The following is a 20,395-nucleotide window of genomic DNA, read 5'->3' on the forward strand; positions in this document are numbered from 1 at the left end:
CAACCTGTAGCTTCTCTGTCCTTTAAGTATAGTAGGATCCCATGGCAACACAGGATTCATATACAGAGTTCGTCTCGTTTCCTGTTCCTTTGTATCCCTGTTATGCAGCATATCTGCAATACGTCTTGTTTGCAAAATAGCTTCTATTGCCTTTTTAAATTAAGGGACTTGGATTGGTCTATAATTTGCTAGCAATTATGTACAAATTAAACTGGATAAAATAGTTTTTAATAACCGTTAACATGTTGATTACATTTAATGTATCGCACATATTTATACATTAGAACTCAGAGAGTTAAATGAAACCTGTTCCCTCTCAGTTTTTCATTTTATTATTCACTAATGAAGAATAATCAAAGAAAATGATTTGGCTTCTGAAGTGATTGGATGTGAAAAGCCAAGTGTGAAGGAAACCAACTTACACTACTTCTGTACTACCTTTGAAAGACCATTATTACTTCTCATGGGCAGTAGAGAAATAAAGCAGTGGCTTTATCAATGCAGTGGGGCAGTCACTTTAGTCTTAATCTGCCCTCTCTTCCATTCTGGGGAAGTACAAATTAACCAAATAATGTGTATTTTTTAGCGGATATCAAAGGAATACTTCTTTGATAATGCACCTCGTGTTTTTCTTGCTTTCACAGTAATAAACGACTGGTGGCCTTAGTGCCCATGCCCAGTGACCCTCCATTTAATACCCGAAGAGCCTACACCAGTGAGGATGAAGCCTGGAAGTCGTATTTGGAGAACCCCCTGACGGCGGCCACCAAGGCGATGATGAGCATCAATGGTGATGAGGACAGTGCTGCCGCCCTTGGCCTGCTGTATGACTATTACAAGGTAGGACCTGAAGCCCCGCCTCCCTCCACTTTCTGCCTCCAGGGCCTCCCCTCTCTAGTGGGCAGAGGGGCCAGATTCTTCATCCCAGGCCAGAGAATGAATGGCATTGCCACACTCGCTCTGGAATTCAGCCTCTTCCTGTTCTCATTGCGTCTCTGCTTTCCCATCTATAAAGCACAACTTTACCCCCCACCCCGAGGGAGTTTCCATTTTAGGATGATTATTTCTGTGCCCTCTGTTTACAAGCATACATATTACCTACGTTTAATTTCTACTTCATATCATATTGCAAATCCTTCTTTGTTGCCATTTTTACTTTATGATTTTTGGTGAATAAAGAATATTGCATTGTGTGGCTGTACCATAATTTAGTCATTGCTCCGTTTTGGGGCATTTAGGTTGCTTTTATCTTATTTTATTTTTTAATTAAGTAATGAGAACCTTTAAAAAAATTTTTTTTTCATTTAATTTTTTGGCTGTGCCACAAGCTTGCAGGATCTTAGTTCCCCGACCAGGGATTGAACCCTGGCCCTCGGCAGTGAAAACAGAAGCGAAAACACCGAGTCCTAACCACTGGACCACCAGGGAACTCTCTAGGTTGGTTTTAGATTTTCCATTTTATAAGAAACATCAGGGTTTCTAGATTTTTCGGTTTTGTAAGGAATACACCAATGAATACTTTAGTGGTAGGCTTTTGCAGCAATTCCAAAATCTGTCTCCATTTGTTTCAATATTTATTTTGAATATTTATTTTGAAAATATTTATTTTGAGAAACTCAATAATTATTTTGAAAAACCCTTAAAACAAAGTGAATGTAATTCGCTTGCATTACAAAAATACCTGCCATAGTTACTTTCAAAGCAGGAGTATTTCAGGAAATCGAACAACAAACAATGGTCTGCCTCAACTATAAAGGACTGTATCTGGTATGACCTGCTCCCTTAGAACCAATGAAGTGTAAAAAATCAACAGGTATTTACTGAAGGAGGATATTTATTGCCTGACTTGATTGTAAACACTGTGGGCTTACATGCTATTGGCACGAAGGTGAGAATGGCCGTGTTTAGTGAACTCTTTATTTTAGAATAAGAACTAAACCCCCCTCTTCCCCTCTCCCTCCATCATGAGAAAATCACCCAAGAGGAATCATTTTTCTTTCAGTAAGCACCAGTCTCAGCTTCCTGTTTCCTCCCTGCTTCCCAGTCCCTGATTCCTCCCAGTGGTCTCACTTCTGCAAGTTGTGTGGTCCCCTGGGTCTCTCCTAAACCAGGGTTTTTGTGCTTTACAACGATCTGCCACCACCATTGACTCTGGCACTGCCCCCGGGCCTATTTCTTTCACCAAAATTCTCTAAAATTACTCGTTCCTTTTCCAGCTTCTTTCCATTTTCTCTATTAAATCACTCAGGAGGGCTCCCTCCATGGGGAGAAGAATGAAAGCCAAGCCAAGTTGTGCTTATTTAAGATGAAACACGAGGTATGAGTAACTGATAGGTTGGCCCATCCAGGCTACTTTAAATGAGGATATTATTAACTCAAATAAATGCATTTTTTATGGTTGGAAAGTGCTGGAGAAATATGGGAAAGGCATTCCACTGGTCATGCCAGTCTAGGGTGATTTTTTTCCCCTTTACCAACGGAGCTGGAGTTGGCCGATTTCGACAGCTCTCTTGTGAAGCTGTACAACTCCCAACACCTCTCCTGACATAGCAAGAAAGGGCTTTAACTTTGGGAATTGGGGTCCAGATGAAAGGATATTTTAGGGTCTGACCTCCATTCCATGTAAGCAGGGCAGTTTCCTACAATGAACAGGAATCGCCTGAAAAAAAAACAGGCCTAAAAACAAAGATGGTTTCTTGGCAGGCTTTCCTTTCTTGTTTTCTTTGTTTGTGGTTGTTTTATATATTTTAATCCTTTTTGACTAAGGAGCTTATTTGAAAAACACAAGGATGAATTCTAAACGTTTTGGAGTCAGAATTTTCAGAATGTATTGAGGATGGTATAGAAACACAGAACTTAACCATGTTAGACCGCTTCATGTTATAGGCTACTTCTTGAGGGTTCAGCTCTATTGGACTTTTGTGTTAATATGTAATGTTCAGGAATGGTCTCATCCCTAGAAAGGAATCACAAAGCAATTTTCCTTTATTATAAAAAATAGTTAAAACTTGACACCTTTAAAAAAAATATCTTTATTGGAGTATAGTTGCTTTACAGTGTTGTGTTAGTTTCTGCTCTACAACAAAGTGAATCAGCTATATGTATACATCTATCCCCATATCCCCTCCCTCTTGAGCCTCCCTCCCACCCTGCCTATCCCACCCCTCAAGGTCGTCACAAAGCATCGAGCTGATCTCCCTGTGCTATGCAGCAGCTTCCCACTAGCCATCCATTTTACATTTGGTAGTGTGTATATGTCAATGCTACTCTCTCACTTCGTCCCCTCTTCTCCTTCCCCTGCTGTGAAAAATTGATACCTTTATCAATCTTTAAAATCTAGTAACATATTAAAGTGACCCTGATTTAATCACTTGGGTCATTACTACATTTTTTGGTAACTTTTATAACTGTGTTAAACAAATACGTTAGTTAATGCTTTTATAAGACTTTGAAGAAATACATTAAGATACACTTTGAAAAAATATATTTTTCTTATTTTTTAAAAGTAGATTTTACTACTGTGAAATGGGTATAATTTCAGGCATCTGTATTAGATGGCAATTCTTTTATAGTAATGAAAAAGAGAAACACACCTTGAAACAAAAATCATTAGTAATTTAGGAAAGCAATGTATTTTATTTCCCACAGGTTCAGAGGATAAAGTATTAGTAAGTATGGTACCTGGATTACCTCTCCTCTTGCACGTTTTTAAGATGTAGAGGAAAGTTGACATACTGCTTTCTGTAAATATTTTGTAATGCAGAGCAGAGAGTTTACATAAAACTCAATTTGAGGATGCAGAGAAAAAGGAACCCTTTATACTGTTGACGGGAATGTAAACTGGTGTATCCACTATGGAAGACAGCATGGCAGTTTCTCAAAAAACTAAAAATAGAACCACCATAGGACCCAGAGGTTCCACTCCCGGATATATATCTGAAAAAAAGGAAAACACTAATTTGAAAAGATACATCCACCCCAGTGTTCATAGCAGCACTATTTACAATAGCCAAGATATGGAAGCAACCCAAGTGTCCATCAGCTGACAAATGGATAAAGATGAGGTATATAAATACAATAGAGTAGTACTCAGCCATAAAAAAGAGTGAAATTTTGTCACCTGCAACATCATGGATGGACTTGGAGGGTATTATGCTAAGTGAAATGTCAGAGAAAGACAAACACTGTATGATATTACTTATATGTGGAATCTAAAAAATGAAAACAAACTAGTCAATATAACAAAACAGAAACAGACTTAAATATGTAGAGAACAAACTAGTGGCTACCAATGGAGAGAGGGGAGGGGGGGAGGGGCAAGATAGGGGGAGGGGATTAAGAGGTACAAGCTACTACGTATGAAATAAATAAGTTACAAGGATATATTGTACAATGCAGGGAATATAGCCAATATTTTATAATAACTATAAATGGAATGTAACCTATAAAAATTGGGAAACTCTATGTTGGACACCTGAATTTTTTTTTTTTTTTTTTTTTTTTTGCGGTACACGGGCCTCTCACTGTTGCGGACTCTCCCGTTGTGGAGCACAGGCTCCGGACGCGCAGGCCCAGCAGCTATGGCTCACGGGCCTAGCCGCTCCACGGCACGCGTCCCCTGCATCGGCAGGCAAAGACTTTCTCTAGTTGCGGCGAGCGGGGGCTACTCTTTGTTGCGGTGCACGGGCTTCTCATTGCTGTGGCTTCTCTTGTTGTGGAGCACGGGCTTCAGTAGTTGTGGCACGCGGGCTCAGCAGTTATGGTTCACGGGCTCTAGAGCACAGGATCAGTAGTTGTGATGCACAGGCTTAGCTGCTCTGAGGCATGCGGGATCTTCCTGGACCAGGGCTTGAACTCATGTCCCCTGCATTGGCAGATGGATTCGTAACCACTGTGCCACCAGGGAAGTCCTGTTTTTTATGTATTTTAATGATTTAAATTCACAATATCTAGATGAATGAGTGAATAAGTGATTTAATAAATATTCATAAGCTGTTGAAATATTCATAAGCTGCTGAAATCAGCTTTTTATTTTTGGCTTATACATATACATTATAGAAAATTCAGGGAAGCTTAAAGAAGAAAGTGAAATTGCCTGTAGTTTTTCTGTCATATTATTTGGCATCATTTTCTCCATCGCTGAACGATTTTGAACATAAGCCTGGTAGATTGGAGAAATGATTTATACATATTACAGCAGCAGCAGCAGGGAGGTGGGTTATGAGCAGAGAATCCAGTGAACAGTTCGTTGCAATAGTCCAGATAAAAAATGATGAAGCCCTAAAGTAAGACATGATGGTAGCTGTTCCTGGGTCAGCATTTGTGAGGTTCTCTCTGAATCAGCCGCTCTGTTTAGTCAGCCATACTGCATAGAGACAAAGCAGTATGTTCAAGAAATCACTGAGTATTTGTTTGAATAAAAGCTGGCAACTGGGGCTTCCCTGGTGGCGCAGTGGTTGAGAGTCTGCCTGCCGATGCAGGGGACGCGGGTTTGTGCCCCTGTCCGGGAAGATCCCACATGCCGCGGAGCGGCTGGGCCCGTGAGCCATGGCCGCTGAGCCTGTGCGTCCGGAGCCTGTGCTCCACAACGGGAGAGGCCACAGCAGTGAGAGGCCCGTGTACCGCAAAAAAAAAAAAAAGCTGGCAACTGATTGTGTGTGTGTGTGTGTGTGTGTGTGTGTGAGATTTGGTGGGAGAACCCTATAATTAGGGTCATAATATCTAAGCTGACTCTCAGATTAATGAAGGCGGAGTACAGAAGAAGGGCTTTGGGGAAAAGGATAATTGTATGTTGAGTTTGATGCGCTTGTAGGATGTCTAGGTAGGGATGTCTGATAGACAGTATTGTGGGTCTAGACTTGAGAACGGGGCCTGAGTTCAGAGGTCTCAGTTTCTCTAAGGACAGTCTTTGGGAAGCCAAAGGTAAACATGGTTCAGCCTGGCCCAGATGGGAGCAAACCCAAAGGTTTCCCTTTGTCACATTGTGCCCAGTACTGTAGACTGAGCAGGCTGCCCAGAGCTGGCATCAGTGCATCTTAGCAACACTAATGTTCACTTCCAGGAGTCTTTGGGAGTTACTAAAACGTTTTAGTGTTTGGAATCCCTATTTCTCCTATTTCTTTGATTCTACTTTTTGCAGGCCATTTTGATTGATTCAGTCATCCTTTCATCTTTCAACAAGAATTTAGTGAGGGCCTGCTACATTCCAGGCGCTTGGGACATAACCATGCACAAGGTGGACACTCGTGGAGATTGTAGTCTAATCTTGGATATGAACATTTAGATGGTTCTCGAAGTAAGCTCACAAGTTAGCTTAGAGAAGGCATGGGTAGGGTGGGGCAGGGGACTGTGTGATGGCTCTGCTGCAAGAAGGAGCATTGCATGGTCAGAGATGCTGTGTGGCTGTACACACAGCAGTGATGGGGGTGGCCCAAGTTGAGGCAGAAGAGTTTTTGGAGGCCATGTTCCTGAGAATAACGGGAAGCATTAAAGAGTTTTAAGTAAGAGCATAGTGGGGTCAGACTGAAAGATCACTCTGGATCTTCTTAATGGATCCCAAATGGATTTGCAGGGGTTAAGTGAAGGAGAGGAGAGACCAGTTAGGCTGGTGCCGTAGCTCAGGTAAGAGATGTCGGGGGCTGAACCAGGAGGCAGGCATCCACAGGGAAGTTGATGGATTTGAGTCACACGGGATTTAGTGTAATGTCTTCAAGCGTCATCCATATTATAGCATGTATCAGAATTTCATCTTTAAGGCTGAATAATATCCCATTGTATGTATATGTCACATTTTGTTTATCCATTCATCTGTAGATGGATGGACATTTGGGTCATTTCCACTTTTTGGCTATTGTGAATAATGCTGCTATGAACATGGGTGTGCTGGCTATTAAAATTTTATGTTTATCTGTCGTTTTCAGTAGATGATAGGAGCTATGTTTTATTTCATTTCTGTCTAGCACTTAGTAATGCCTCCTACATTGTAGACCCTCATCATTGACATGTGAGTGAAGGACAATTGATTTACTTTATTTTTATTTAACCAGTGCTTATAAATTCCCAGACACTCTAAGTGCTTTAAAAAAATTAACTCATTTAATTTTACTAAACACCCTGTGAGGTATAGGACTACCATTATGCCTGTTTGACAGCTGAGGAAACTGAGGCAGAATTAGTAAGTGGTAGAGCTGAGATTTGAACCCAAACAATCAGGTCTAGGCCTGGACTCTTAGCCACCCTGCTATGTTGCCTCCCTTGCCCAGCTAGCTGGGCTTGCATACATATTCAGGTGAGTGGGAACCATCCATGAGGATTGCTAGTCCGGAATCCAGAAGAGAGATGCTTCTCATAAACGCTCTCTTATGTCAAAATAGTGAAGGCTGTGTTTTGAGTGCAAAGGTGTTTGGCTAGAAGGAAGATCTGGAGATTTAGGAAAAAACAAAATCAAAAACGAAAACAAAAAATCCAAAACATCCAACCAGCCAAACCAATCTAAACCCACCATTCATGTGTTCGAGAACTATGGTAGAGATAGGTAAGCGATCCTTCATGCGGTAGGGCGGTCAGATGATGTTCAGGAACACAGCTGGTAGGGGGATCCCTTCTCTCAAGTAGCACTTTCTCAGTAATCTTTCAGGTAATATGTTGGCATTGTGGTTGTGAAGTCAATAATAAAAGTGCATTAGAAGAAGCAGGGTGGGAGCCCGTTCGAGAGCTAGGGAGGGTAGGTGAAGGCTGGCTCAGGTATTAGATGGTGCTCCCTCACTGGACAGTGCAGCCCCCTACCCAGTTTGCCCCCCTGCATGTCAGCACCTGGAGTCCCTCATCAGAGTGGAGGGTCAGTCCCTGTTCTTTAACGGGATACCTGTTGTAGCTCCAAGATGTTTTCTGTCTGCTCCAGAGCACAGATCCTCTTACCCTTTCCCCTCATCCACTCCCAGCCGAGGTGGGGAGGGCTCAGAAGGTGCTCAGGTCCAGCGAGAGAGAGTTGCCAGTGTCAGCAGGGCACAGCAGAATCAGGATTGCGGTGGCCCTACGTTGATCATCACCCTTTTGTATCCGGTCTACTGGCATTGCCAGTCAGGCTGGTTACCTTTAACCATCTCCTGGCCATTGCAAATTTGCCACCGTTCTCTGGAGAATGTTCCATTTCCTTTTCTTTGCTTATGCTGGTGTCAAGCTCTGCATCTACATAAGTCTGACTGATGGTTGGTGATGTTTTCAGGTTCCTCGAGACAAGAGGCTGCTGTCTGTAAGCAAAGCAAGTGACAGCCAAGAAGACCAGGATAAAAGGTATGATAATATATACAGGAATATGCCTGACTCCCCAGATAACTGTTTTTCTATGTTTTTTGAAAACAATAGTATTAAACTATAACTTTTGTTCTTGAGAGGATATGGGAGTCAAGAAGCTTCATGTCTGCTACCTGTTTTTGGAGTCTGGAACAAAACTGGATCTCTCAGGCGGGAGGGAAAATTGTATTTTTTGGTTTTGCAATTCTGCAAAGGGCATTCAGTATCTTCCAAGGAGGCTGCAGATCCCAAGAGTTAGAGGTGATATACAGGCAAGATAGCCTACTGCTGGCGTGAACTTTTCTGTCCGTCCGATGGCTGTATGACTGCGATGAGGCCCTTGAGGGAGTGAGACATTTGAAGATCATCTTTGATAAGGGGGAGAGGAAGGAGGCCAGGCTGATCTCAGTTCAGGGAGGAGCTGGTAGGGAGCCGTGGGTAGCAGAGGACACTGTTGGGGTGCAGGGGCAGGAAAGATGTTAGGAGACCATAGGTCATACTCCTTTCCTTCAATCCTGAATTAAGAACCAGTTGAAAAACAAGAAACAGATTGAAATTAAAAAGGAAAAAACCTCAATTTTACTTCTGATGAAGCTAATTAGAGAATGTGATTTTGAACCAGCAATTTGTAACATTTCAGTCCTGACTTAGATATGTCTATTCATCCAGTCCCAAGCAGGACTTCAGGCCTCCCTGAAGGGACAGGCCACTGATGGCATGGCCGCGGTGACTGGAGTGTCCCCTTTCTTTGGCCAAGATGATCCAGACATAAAGAGGGAACCACGAGGGTCTGAACCACCTTGCTCAGCTGCTTCTCCCAAACTCACCAATCAAATACATCTCTTCCCTTGCGGAGGGACGGAGAAGCCACAGTGCTTTTCTGCTGGGGGGTTTTCCACTTGGAAACATGAAGCCAGGAGAAATGAAGTCTCCTGCTAAAACACATGTCAGAATCTTTCCTGGCCTTGATAGGAACTGCTTGTGACATTGTGATCTTGTCATACGACTAGCAGTGGGGGCCACCCCGCCAATCAGTGGCCCTGTGCTGTGTATCACCTCTAAGGCACATCCCCAGCAGAAGATCAAGGCTGTCTGCATCTGATGTGTGGTTCCACAGGGATCTTCTGATGCTCTATGCTGCTTTGGGGCCCTGGGCACTAGTGAGTAGCAGTGATGACAGGGAGAAAGAGGCTGATGCTCTTCAGGTCCTATAACTTTTCCTCCATCCAGCCAGCATTTATTAGGCTAAGCAAGTGCTGTCTCCTAAGACCTATACCAGTAATCACAGAAAAGTTGGGGGAGGCGCGGGGGGTGGAGGTGGGGAGGGGAACGAATCTAAGATGTGTGCTCTGTATGTATCATAGTAGACAAAAGAGCCCATGTTTTGGTAAAGTATCTTCTAGAAGAACATTAAAGACTGATAGCCACTCATTGTATTTTAAAGGCCATTTTTGTGATATCAATGGAGTGCCTTAAAAAAAAACTGGCAGTGAGGTATAGACAAACCACCTTGTATGGACTGATTATGACTTAGTAGACTTCCGGTTGAATGTAATTTGGAAGGATATCATTTGGTCTGCAATGTACTCATGAATTAAGGTGCCATGTGCTGACATGATATCATTATAAATGTTTGCATACAGAAGTCGCCACTTTGAAAAGTAATCTCAATGTCATGACCCCCAATTTTTTAAAAGTGTATTTCAATTAACCATTCTTAGCCTTGCATTTTTTTCTCACATTATAATGTTTGGTTCAATTTTGAATTCTATTGCAGGTGAGTCAGTATAGCTCACAATAATTCTTACTTTGTTCTGATCACCCATTTTTTGGATGACTTCCAGAGTTCTCTGGCATCAGCTTTTAAAGTGGGTGCTATTCTATAGAGGCACAGTTACACATTATAGGATGGTGTTGTTCCCGTGTCTCATGGTAGTGCCGATTCAACTAGATTTGCACAACTCTATTAGTTTGCTTATTTATTTGTTGATAAGCACACCAAAAATATTTTGACGTGTGTTTCTTGTTTAGAATCCAAGTGTTTTGCATGAATTAAAGACTTAAGAAATTTGGACTGAAGTAGACTCTAACTGTAGAGGAGTTGATTAATTTTGAATATTTTGGCAAAGCCAATAAGACCGTGCTTGTGCAAAGCCCAGAAGTGCTGAAAGTGGATAATTGCTTTGGTAGCTAATGAACGTAGACCAACCGTCCTACACCCAACTTGCAGGACATTACCCACAAGTATTAGTAGTTACTCCTCCACAGAAGGGTCCCGGATAAAATGAGTTTGAGAAATTCTGGGTTACAATTAAACAAGTGGAGGAACCCTTGGGGGCCTTTACTGTGTTCACGACTGTGACCCACCAGGGTGGTCTTGTTTAGGCAATTTTTTTTTTTTAGTACTGATTTTATCATGGTCTCCTTTCTTTGAGGAACATATATTAACATTCTATGCAATGTTCTCAACAATAAGGTTTAGGGAATACTGATATAAATGGGTGGCCTGGGTTTTGGCATCATCAGCTTACTGGATTCAGATTGAACATAATTTCTAAATTTTCACTGTGTCTTAGATGCAGATTCATTGTATTGATATAGCCATGAAAGCAGGTTATTACTTAAAGCCAGAATGTTTATAGACTCACGATTTCATTCTTTAAAGCGTTTGTTTCTAGAATGATTTCTGCAGGTCTGTGACCGACTCAGAGAGGTCCAGGTATTTTTCTGTTGGCTTTGTTCATGTGGAGCCATTCTTTCCTCAAGCTTCACTTTGAAGTTTTATTTGAAAAATCAAAGCTAAAAATACCGAGTCCTGTTTGAGAGGCAAACTCAGAGGCGAGTGGATTTCCTTTACAGAGAGGAGCCGCGAGAGCCCAATTCTTGGAAGAACCAATTTTATTCAAATATTTCTCTCGATGAGAGATGGCTGTAAGCCCCAGAAAGCACATGCTAGTTTTAAAAAAACAGACATTGGGGACGGGGCTCCATGCAAAATGTACATTTTCTCTCTGTGTCATTCAGAATAATCTATAAATAAGTAAGAGGTGGCCTCAAATCTTACCGACCACAAGGACTTTGCTAGTAAAATCATTTTGCTATCAATAACGCTCTTTTCGTAAGAAGTTTCTCTTTGCTTCTGCTCTCTCCCAGAACTCTATAGTATAGATGAAAGTATTTCATCTTATACTGGCAAGAATTAATCTTCTGAATCCTTTCCTTTCTCTTTGTAGCACGGGAGGTCTGAGATCTGAGAGATCTTGTCTTACGTAAGCCCAGTTACACCACTTCCTTAAGCCCTGAAAGTAATTCAGTGCTAAGGACATCAACGAGCTGATGGTACTTCTCAATTTAGTGAAAATATTCTAATGATAAATTCTCATTATATTATTATTATTATTTTTCTTTTTGCGGTACGCGGGCCTCTCACTGTTGTGGCCTCTCCTGTTGTGGAGCACAGGCTTCGGACGCGCAGGCTCAGCGGCCATGGCTCACGGGCCCAGCCGCTCTGCGGCATGTGGGATCCTCCCGGACCGGGGCACGAACCCGTGTCCCCTGCATCGGCAGGCGGACTCCCAACCACTGCGCCAACAGGGAAGCCCTCTCATATTGTTTTTCCTGCAAGGAGTTTAGCCTGCAGAAGAGTGAAAAATATTCTTTCCACTCTCTTCCTTTAACTTATTGTCCTGCTCCCACCTTTTTTCAAAAAAGCTACTTAAAATGTTTTCTTCTGAAACTTTCAAACATACCCATAAATAAAGACGATGGTATAATGAACCCCCAGATACCCGTCCCATCCTCCGGGTTCAGCACTGATAACTTTGTGTTACACCTACTTAAACTTGACCTTTTCTTTCTTTCTTTCTTTCTTTTTAAATTTTTATTGCAATAGTATTCAAAATAAGTTCCTGGCTTACTTTATGTCATTTCACCTCTAACAACTTATGATTTGTATCTCTAAATAAAGACATTTTATTACCTAATCTCAAAATCATTATCACCTCTAGGTGAGTTAACAGTACTTCCTTCACATCAGCTACCTCTCAGTTCATATTCAGTTGTCTCAAAAATCCCACTGCCTCCTAAGTGCCTTTTTGGTTTTTTAGATCAGGATCCAGACAAGATCTGCTAATCCTATTTGATTATGTCTTTTAAGTTTCTTAACCTAGAACAAGTCTCCCACTTTTCTTTCTTTTTTCATGCCTCTGACTTATTGAAGAAACCAGGTCAGTAAGATGTGTGACATTCTGGTTTGTATGATTGTTTCTTTTCCATGTTGTTTAAATTATCCTTCCAGCTCCCATATATCCTAAGAACTGGAAGCTGGATGTAAAGGCTTGCTTGATTTAGAGTCAGCTGTTTCGGGGGGGGGGCGGGCAATAGCACTTTCTAGGTGGGGCTCATTGCATGATACCAGGAGGCACATATGTCTAGTTGTCCTCCTTCTAGTGATACAAAGATTCCTTGCATTCCATTGTAAAGTTTGCCATCAGCTTTCCCCCTAATGCATTAGCCTCCGCTGATTCTTGCTTACATCAGTTATTAGGAGTTTCAGAAGGGTGATGTTTCTAATTCTGTTCTGTTGCGGGTGTGGGTTTAAACACACAGAAACTGTCTTGGCACCAGTGGAGCCCAGAGTAGTTTGAGTGGAGGAGAAAACCGAGTGCAGGTCCTAAAGACTGTTCCAGTGAACCTTTCCCTAAATCAAGACCACCTGGAGAATTCAAAACGGGAACAGTATAGCACGAACGTCTCTGAGAGCCCAGCCGTCATCCCCATGGCGGGAATCACAGTGGTGAAGGCCGAAGATTTCACACCGGTTTTCACGGCCCCACCTGTGCACTATCCCCGGGGAGATGGTGAAGAGCAACGCGTGGTTATCTTTGAACAGACTCAGTATGGTGTGCCGTCCGTGGCCAGCCACAGCACCTACCTCAAGGATGATCAGCGCAGCACCCCGGACAGTACTTACAGCGAGAGCTTCAAAGACGGAAACACAGAGGTGAGTCCCTGGCTCTTACATCAGCAGCTGGAACTGAAACCCAAAACCACCTAACTTGTTTTCTCTGTTGGCTTTTTAAGTGGGATGAGTGAATTCAACTGTGAGTTTAAGATTTTGTTTGTTGTTTTTTTTAAACATGCCTGCATCTTTCTTCATAAACGGGTTTTATTAGACCATTGGCCTAGGTGTGTGGAGGAATATTTCCGTTTTCCTGCCTCTTAGATGACAGATTCCTTGACTGGTTTTAGTTTTAGTCTTAAAATTAACTATTTTTGAAGAACAAAGGGCTGTTTGCGTGGAAATTTCCTACTTTGTAAAGTTTTCACTTTGACCTCTTCTAGTTTGTAACTTTCCAAATGGCAGCCAAAGATGTTGCCTGCCCATCACTTTTTAAAACAATATAACTCTTTAAAGACCTTGTCCGATTGAATACTCAAGAAAGAATTGGTATTATCAATAACCAAGTGTGTACGTGTATGTGTACTTTGTACCTTACAAATAGATTCTATGTATTCTTCTCGTGTGCCCAGAGAACTTACAGAAGCAATGATCTTTGCTTGCTTGTTTGTTTTAAATTCACACGTTTGAAAATTTTGCTACTTGTTTACAATGATGTAACCAACATCAGAATCGGTGGAAAGTTTCCTCATCCTAAAAGTTTGAATTTGAAGCCCTCCCCTCTCCTCTTGCTCATGGCAGACACTAATCTGCCTTCTGTCACTATACTTCTGCTTTTTCTAAAATTTCATATAAATGGAACGGTAGAGTATAGAGTCTTGTATGTTGTCTTCTGTCATTTAGCAGAATCTTTTTGAGATTCATCTATGTTATCGCTTGTGTTAATAATTTGTTTCTAAAATTGCTGAGTAGTATTCCATGGTAAGCATGTATCACAATTTATTCACCAGTTGGTGGACTTTTGGTTGTTTCTAGGTTTTGGCTTCTAGGGTTTGGCTATTATGAATAATGCTGCTGTGGACAGATGCTTTCATTTGTCTTGTGTAAATACCTAGGACTGTACTTGCTGGGTCATGTGGTAAATGTATGTGAAACACTGCTGACAGTGTTTCAAGGTGGCTGGAACATTTTCATTCTCACCAGCAATACATGAGGGTTCCCCTTTTCCGTATCCTTGCCCAAACTTGATATTGTCCGTCTTTTTAACTGTAGTCGTTTTGGTGCATATGTGATTGTGTCTCATTGTGGTTTAAAATTGCATTTCTCTGGTGTCTAGTGATGTTGAATATTATTTCATGTGTTTATCTGACCATTCCTATAACTTCTTTTGTGAAATGTCTGTTCAAATAATTTGCCCAATTTTTAAATTGGGTTATTTGTCTTCCTTTTATTAAGTTGTAAGAGATCCTTAAATAGTGTAGCCCTTTATCAGTTATACGTTTTGCAGCTTGATAGCCACTTTATTTTCTTAACTATGTTTTTCAAACAGCAACAATATATAATCTTGATGAAGTCCAGTTAATCAATATTTTCCTCTTAGAGTTTATGCTTTTGATGTGCAGTTTAAGAAGTCTTGGCCTAACCTAATGTCACAAAGATTTCTCTTGTTTTTTTCTAGACATTTAATAGTTTTGCATCTTACGTGTAGGTTTATGATCCACTTTGAGATAATTTTTATATCTGGTGTTAGAGAAGGGTTGAGTCCCATTCCTTTCCCACACTGATATCCAGTGTTCCAGCATCATTTGTTGAAAAGACAATATTCTTTCCATTTAATTGCCTTGGGATCTTTGTAGAACAACAATTGCTGATATAATTGTGGATCACCTCTCCAGTTTTTGACCCAGAATATGTAATGCTTTTCTTCTTGTCTTTAGTTCAGGTCAGCTGCTTCAACATTTAGGAGCAGTGCCTTTACATTTGAGTCGATGGTCACTGACATCTCATTTTGCACTCCACCTGTGTCAATAAAAGACAATGGCAGAAGGAGAAAACTTGTGGTTTCTTATTTCTTAAAGAGGAGTGACTGTGGTGGCAGTATACCAAATACTTGCAGCCTGATACCCATTTAGTTGCCAATGGGACAAAATTCAGCCACCTGAGGCTGAAATTGTAACCCTAAATAATCATATTTTAAAATAATAAGTATTTGATGAGCACTTACTTTGTGCTGGGCATCATTCTAAGTGATATATACTCATCTAATCCTCACAAAAGCCCTATGAGGTACTATTATTGTCATCTGTGTTTTCCAAATGCAGATACTAAGGCACAGAAAGCATAAGAACACCCATGGTCGCACCGTAGTAAGTGGCAGAGATGGGACTTGCCACAAGCTGTCGGGCTCCAGGGCCAGTGTCCTTAGCCGTTACCTCTACACTCAGAGACACTGTGGGACCTTCCAGTTCTTAGGAGCTCCATAACTGAACATAGTGCCTTGCTTAAATGTGTTTGTTCTCTTAAATGAGAATTCTTTGTCTACGTCATTAGTTATTTCTCATCTTTCATATGAGAATAAGAGGAACAAAAGGAACCAGCTCTCTGCAGCGTTGGGAGGGCCTCACAGTAGACAAGTCACACTAGCAGCCCTTCTTTTCCTGGCCTGTCATTCCTGAGTGCCTACTGCATTCTGTGAAATTGGGGAATGAGCAGAGTGAGACACAATAAATTCCCTGCCCTTACCAGGCTTCCGTATTTCTCGGGCTCTGGTAGCTTTATATCAAACCTTCAGTGTCCTTGTAATAAAAATATTATCTTAAAGTTTGCTCCTTTAGCGTCCTGTGTGGTGTGGCTTCAAAGAGTCAACAACCTGCTGCTGCTGCTGCTGCTGCTGCTGCTTTTGTTTTCCAAACTGAGCAAGGGATCTCATAGGGTTTTTGGTATTGTTGAATATTTGATTTGCCCTCAAGCAGTCAGGGGTGCTTCTGTAGAGAAAAGCAAGTCATTCCACGTAGGAATGTGAGGTGCATACTTTTTCACTAAAGGGTTGCTACTAATGTTTTTCTCACACAGTGCAGAAATATTACATTAGTCACAGAAGAGTCCGTGGATGTGGTCCAATGTCAGCGGAACCATCATGCTACTTGGAGGATGTGTTATGAGTTGTGTTTGTGTTGTAGGTAAAGAGGCTTATGAAAGGACGCAATTGTATTTGGGGTTTTATTTTGAAGTGGATGAGAAAGCAACTTACCAGAAACTAAATGTGAAAATTATTTCCACCGAGTTTGGTTTAGCTGCTCTCCTAGTCTTGGAAATCAGTGTTTACATTGCATATTATAATTCAATCTGATGTAAATTAAATGGAATGATTTATCATGATCGTTAGCCATGGCACTGTCAACTGGTTATAAGATCAGGTGAGCTCAGAGTGATTTCACCAAGTAAATTTCACTAAGGAAAATTTGTCTAAAACCTAGCACTTCCTTTAGGCAAACTACTAAAATGTCTACTACTTGTTGAATTAGCAAGTTTCATTTGCTATTAGAGATGGCTGCTTCTCTCTCTCTCTCTCTCTCTCTCTCTCTCTCTCTCTGTGTGTGTGTGTGTGTGTGTGTGTGTGTGTGTGTGTATAGTGATACCAGGGAAGGGAGCAGTTTGGTTCAACTGAGGCTAGTAGCATTAAAAAGTTCTTTAATGAATTTATTTTAGCTAATTGGATTTATATTTTATTTTGTGTCCTCTTCATAGTAACATTTGGTAAATATTTGTTTATACTGGGTGTTAGGCACTGTGCTAGACGTGGGAGTAGAGGGCAGGAGGTGTGCCTTGGTTTCTGCGCTCTAGAAGGTTACTATCTATATAGCTGCTATTTATTGAGTACTACTGTGTGCCAGGCACTGTGGCTTACACACTTTATTTCTAATATCTACTATACCACAATTCTGCAAGGAAGGTATTACTCTTCCCACTTTACAGATGAAAAAACAGCTTCAGAGAGGTTATGAACGTGCCAAAGGTCACACAGCTAATAAGCAGAGTATAGTTGATAAATATAAAACAGGGTAGTATTAACACCTAGAATGCTTTTAGGAAACATGTAAACCTTGAGAGATGCAAGAAAGAGTTTTTATAGAAAAATCATATGTATTGTCAACATAAGAATCAAAGTAGAAGAAACAATTTGTTATTCTGTACTACAATTTTGTATGTCAGCTAACATAAGTCTAACTGTATGAATGAAGGAACACCAGATCTCAGTGATTTGATACACTAAATGTTTATTTCTTGCTAATAATAATCTTGATAGATGTCTGCAGACCCGTCTTTTGATCAGGAATCCAGGTTCCCTCCATCTTGCGACATTACCATCTCTATATGTGGCTTCAGGGTCATCCCAGCTGGGGAAGAGAGACCATGGAGATGGCACACTGAGTTGTAAATACTTTGACCTGGAAGTATTGCTATTACCCCTGTTCACACTTCATTGGCTAGAACCAGTCACATGGTCTTAACTAACTGCAAGAGGTTAAGAGAAGTCTAGTTTTCCCATGTGCTCAGGAATGAGAATGATTTATGTGTGAGCACCAGATATCTCTACCATGTATTTCATTATTTAGTCCCTGGTATGTTATTTGTCAAATTAACATAGTTTGCAGAGAATCCTGAAATAAAATCAAAGAATTGTTATTTGTTATACCCAACAGACATATGATGGTTATGTCCCTTGATGTTATATTCATCTGTAGACTGATACTGGAAGTTACCCTGGATCTAAACCCTGTCCAACATGACTAATTTTTAACTGATAGTTCATTTCCCACCACAAACTTAAAGAATAAAATCTTAAAGATGTTGATTCAAGTACTGAAATGGAACATGGCTTCACTTTTTGATCAGTGCAACCAATTTTGTTGTTTTTATTTTAAATACATGATATAGTGCATATGGTACCACTAAAACTTCTATTATTTTATTAGTTTGTTTTTGCACCAAGCAAAATTTTGGAAAATCCTTAGCATACACATTTTATACTTGGGAAGGATTTAGGTTTCTCTATACATAGTCAAATTTTGCGAGATTGGATGGCCTATTATTAGGTTCCTAGGGGCCATCTACCCAGCTCTTGAATAGAACGGCTCTGGAAATCCCCGTTCTGTTAAAGCTGTTACTTTGCAGCACCATTTGATGCTTTGATCACTGTTGTCTCTTGAAAATGCTCTTAGCTTTATGTCCACAGCTTCAGTTATCATCTATGTCCTGAATACTTTTCACATTATTTTTCTCCAGCCCAGCTCTCTCTGAGCTCCAGACCTTTATGTTCAACTGCCTGTTTGACTCTCCACCAGCTCAAAATCTGACTTACATCTTCCCTCATGTTCTCTGCTCTAGTGGAGTGGCACCACCGTCCTTCTGGTTTCTCAAGCAACGAGGATTTTTTTTCTTGATGCTTTGCTCTACGGTAATCCCCATCTAAGTCATTATCAGTTCTATCAACTTCACTTTCTTAAATCTCTCTGAAATCATTTATCTCCATTCTACTTCCACCATACTGACCCAAGCTGTCATTATCTCTGGCCTATAATACTGTCCACTTTTGTGCACTGTACCTGGGATGGTCTTTTCAGAATGCTAATCTGATCATGACACCCTCTCACTGAAATCCCATTGTTTTCAGGATTAAGATCTAAATCTTTAACGGGTTTACAAGGCCTTGCACGTTCTGTTTCTCCTCCGCCTTTCCCACCTCATCTTGCACATCTTTCCCCCTGGTGCCCTCTGCTCTGAGCATCATTCAGTTCTGTGAACCTGATATGCTCCCTCCTGCCTCAGGACCCATGTGCCTGCTACTCCCATGCTTTAGGACTGTGCTGTGCAATACTGCAGTCACTAGCCACCTGTGGCTATTAAAATTGAATAAAATTAAAAATTCAATTCCTCAGTCCCACTATCTCCATTTTAAGTGCTCAGAAGGTGCATGTGGCTAGTGACTACCATATTAGTGAAGATATAGAACACTTACATCTTTGCATAAGGTTCTATTGGACAATGCTATTCTAGAATATTCTTTACTACCTTCCACACCCTTCCTCCTGTGTGACTACCTCAAGGAAGCCTTCCCTGTCCTCCCCTTTCAGTTCCTAGTAAAGTCAGTTTTCTTTGTATCTAAGTCCACCAGCCAAAGACTACCGTGAACACATCTGTAGTCAAAGTTACATTTATTTAGCTTGCTTCTGCAAGGGGCCCTTAGGGACAACTCAGCAAGAGAGAGTTGGGAGGAGCTCTTGGTAGTGTTTGGGCTTGTTCTGGATGAGTCTAAGAAGGGATCATGGAAGTGACAACCAGCTCTGGATTTCATATGTCAAGACGTTGGGGCAGTCTAGAAACTGGGTACCTCAGTCGTCATTGTTCAGGAGATGGGATGAACAAAGCAGGGCTGAGGCTATCTTTGCCAAGAAGGCATCAGTCCCGCAGAAGGGGGGGATGTTACTCACTTTTGTACCTGTGTTATTGTCTTCTGGGTTCTGTTGGGAGCATTGCTTATCTTCTGTTGGCCTTGTCCGTGTGCTGTTGGAAGCAGTACATTCTGTTAGAAGCATCAAGGCTGATTGTCAGTGGGACTGATTTTTACTTTCTCGGTGGTGATGTGCTCTCCTAGAACTCTGTTGTTCTTCTTAGAGTGCTTGCACACAGTTTGTAAATTTTTAAATTAATGATTATTTGACTAATATTTTTCATCTACTAGGTCGGAAGCTTCATGACAGCAGGGACTGCTTCTCTTTTTGTTCACTGCGGTATCCATAGCACCTAGCATGGTGTCTGATGCAAAGTAGATGCTCAGCAAATATTTATTGAAAGAGTGGATGAATGAATAAATGAATCATAAGACCTAAAAAATTGGTGGCTGATCAAAGACGTGGAATTATTTTGCTATATCTGATTTTACCACTGTTAAGAATCATTGTCTTTTCGTAGTAGATTCTTAGTAGATGTCTCTTTCCTCCCACCCAAGGAGAAAACTAGAATTCTAATATTCAAAATTTAAATATAACATTCTAATATTCCTTGATGTCTAAAGTCCTTTAAGGATAATCTAGAAAATATATGTACCATACTTCCTTTACTACCATTTTTCTCAGGCCAAATGATTAAGAAATGTATAGATGCACTGCATCAAATCACAGCAAGGTATGGTGATGTTGGCTG

The 20,395-nt window shown here is 41.0% G+C and overlaps 1 protein-coding gene across 1 annotated transcript in view; it reads left to right on the forward strand.

The window, feature by feature from the left end:
• Positions 1–672: 672 nt before the first annotated feature.
• GRHL2 (grainyhead like transcription factor 2) overlaps positions 673–20,395 on the forward strand; it is a gene marked incomplete at both ends in the record, with an annotated part of 113,404 nt that continues 93,681 nt past the window's right edge. The window contains 3 exons of the mRNA XM_082858802.1: positions 673–840; positions 8,225–8,292; positions 12,901–13,294. Of these exons, the coding sequence (XP_082714928.1) occupies positions 673–840; positions 8,225–8,292; positions 12,901–13,294 (630 nt within the window). The remainder of the gene's footprint in view (positions 841–8,224; positions 8,293–12,900; positions 13,295–20,395) is intronic.

The sequence above is a fragment of the Leucopleurus acutus genome, assembly GCF_964270905.1.
Source record: "Leucopleurus acutus genome assembly, chromosome: 17".
In the NCBI taxonomy this organism is placed as follows: domain Eukaryota; kingdom Metazoa; phylum Chordata; class Mammalia; order Artiodactyla; family Delphinidae; genus Leucopleurus; species Leucopleurus acutus.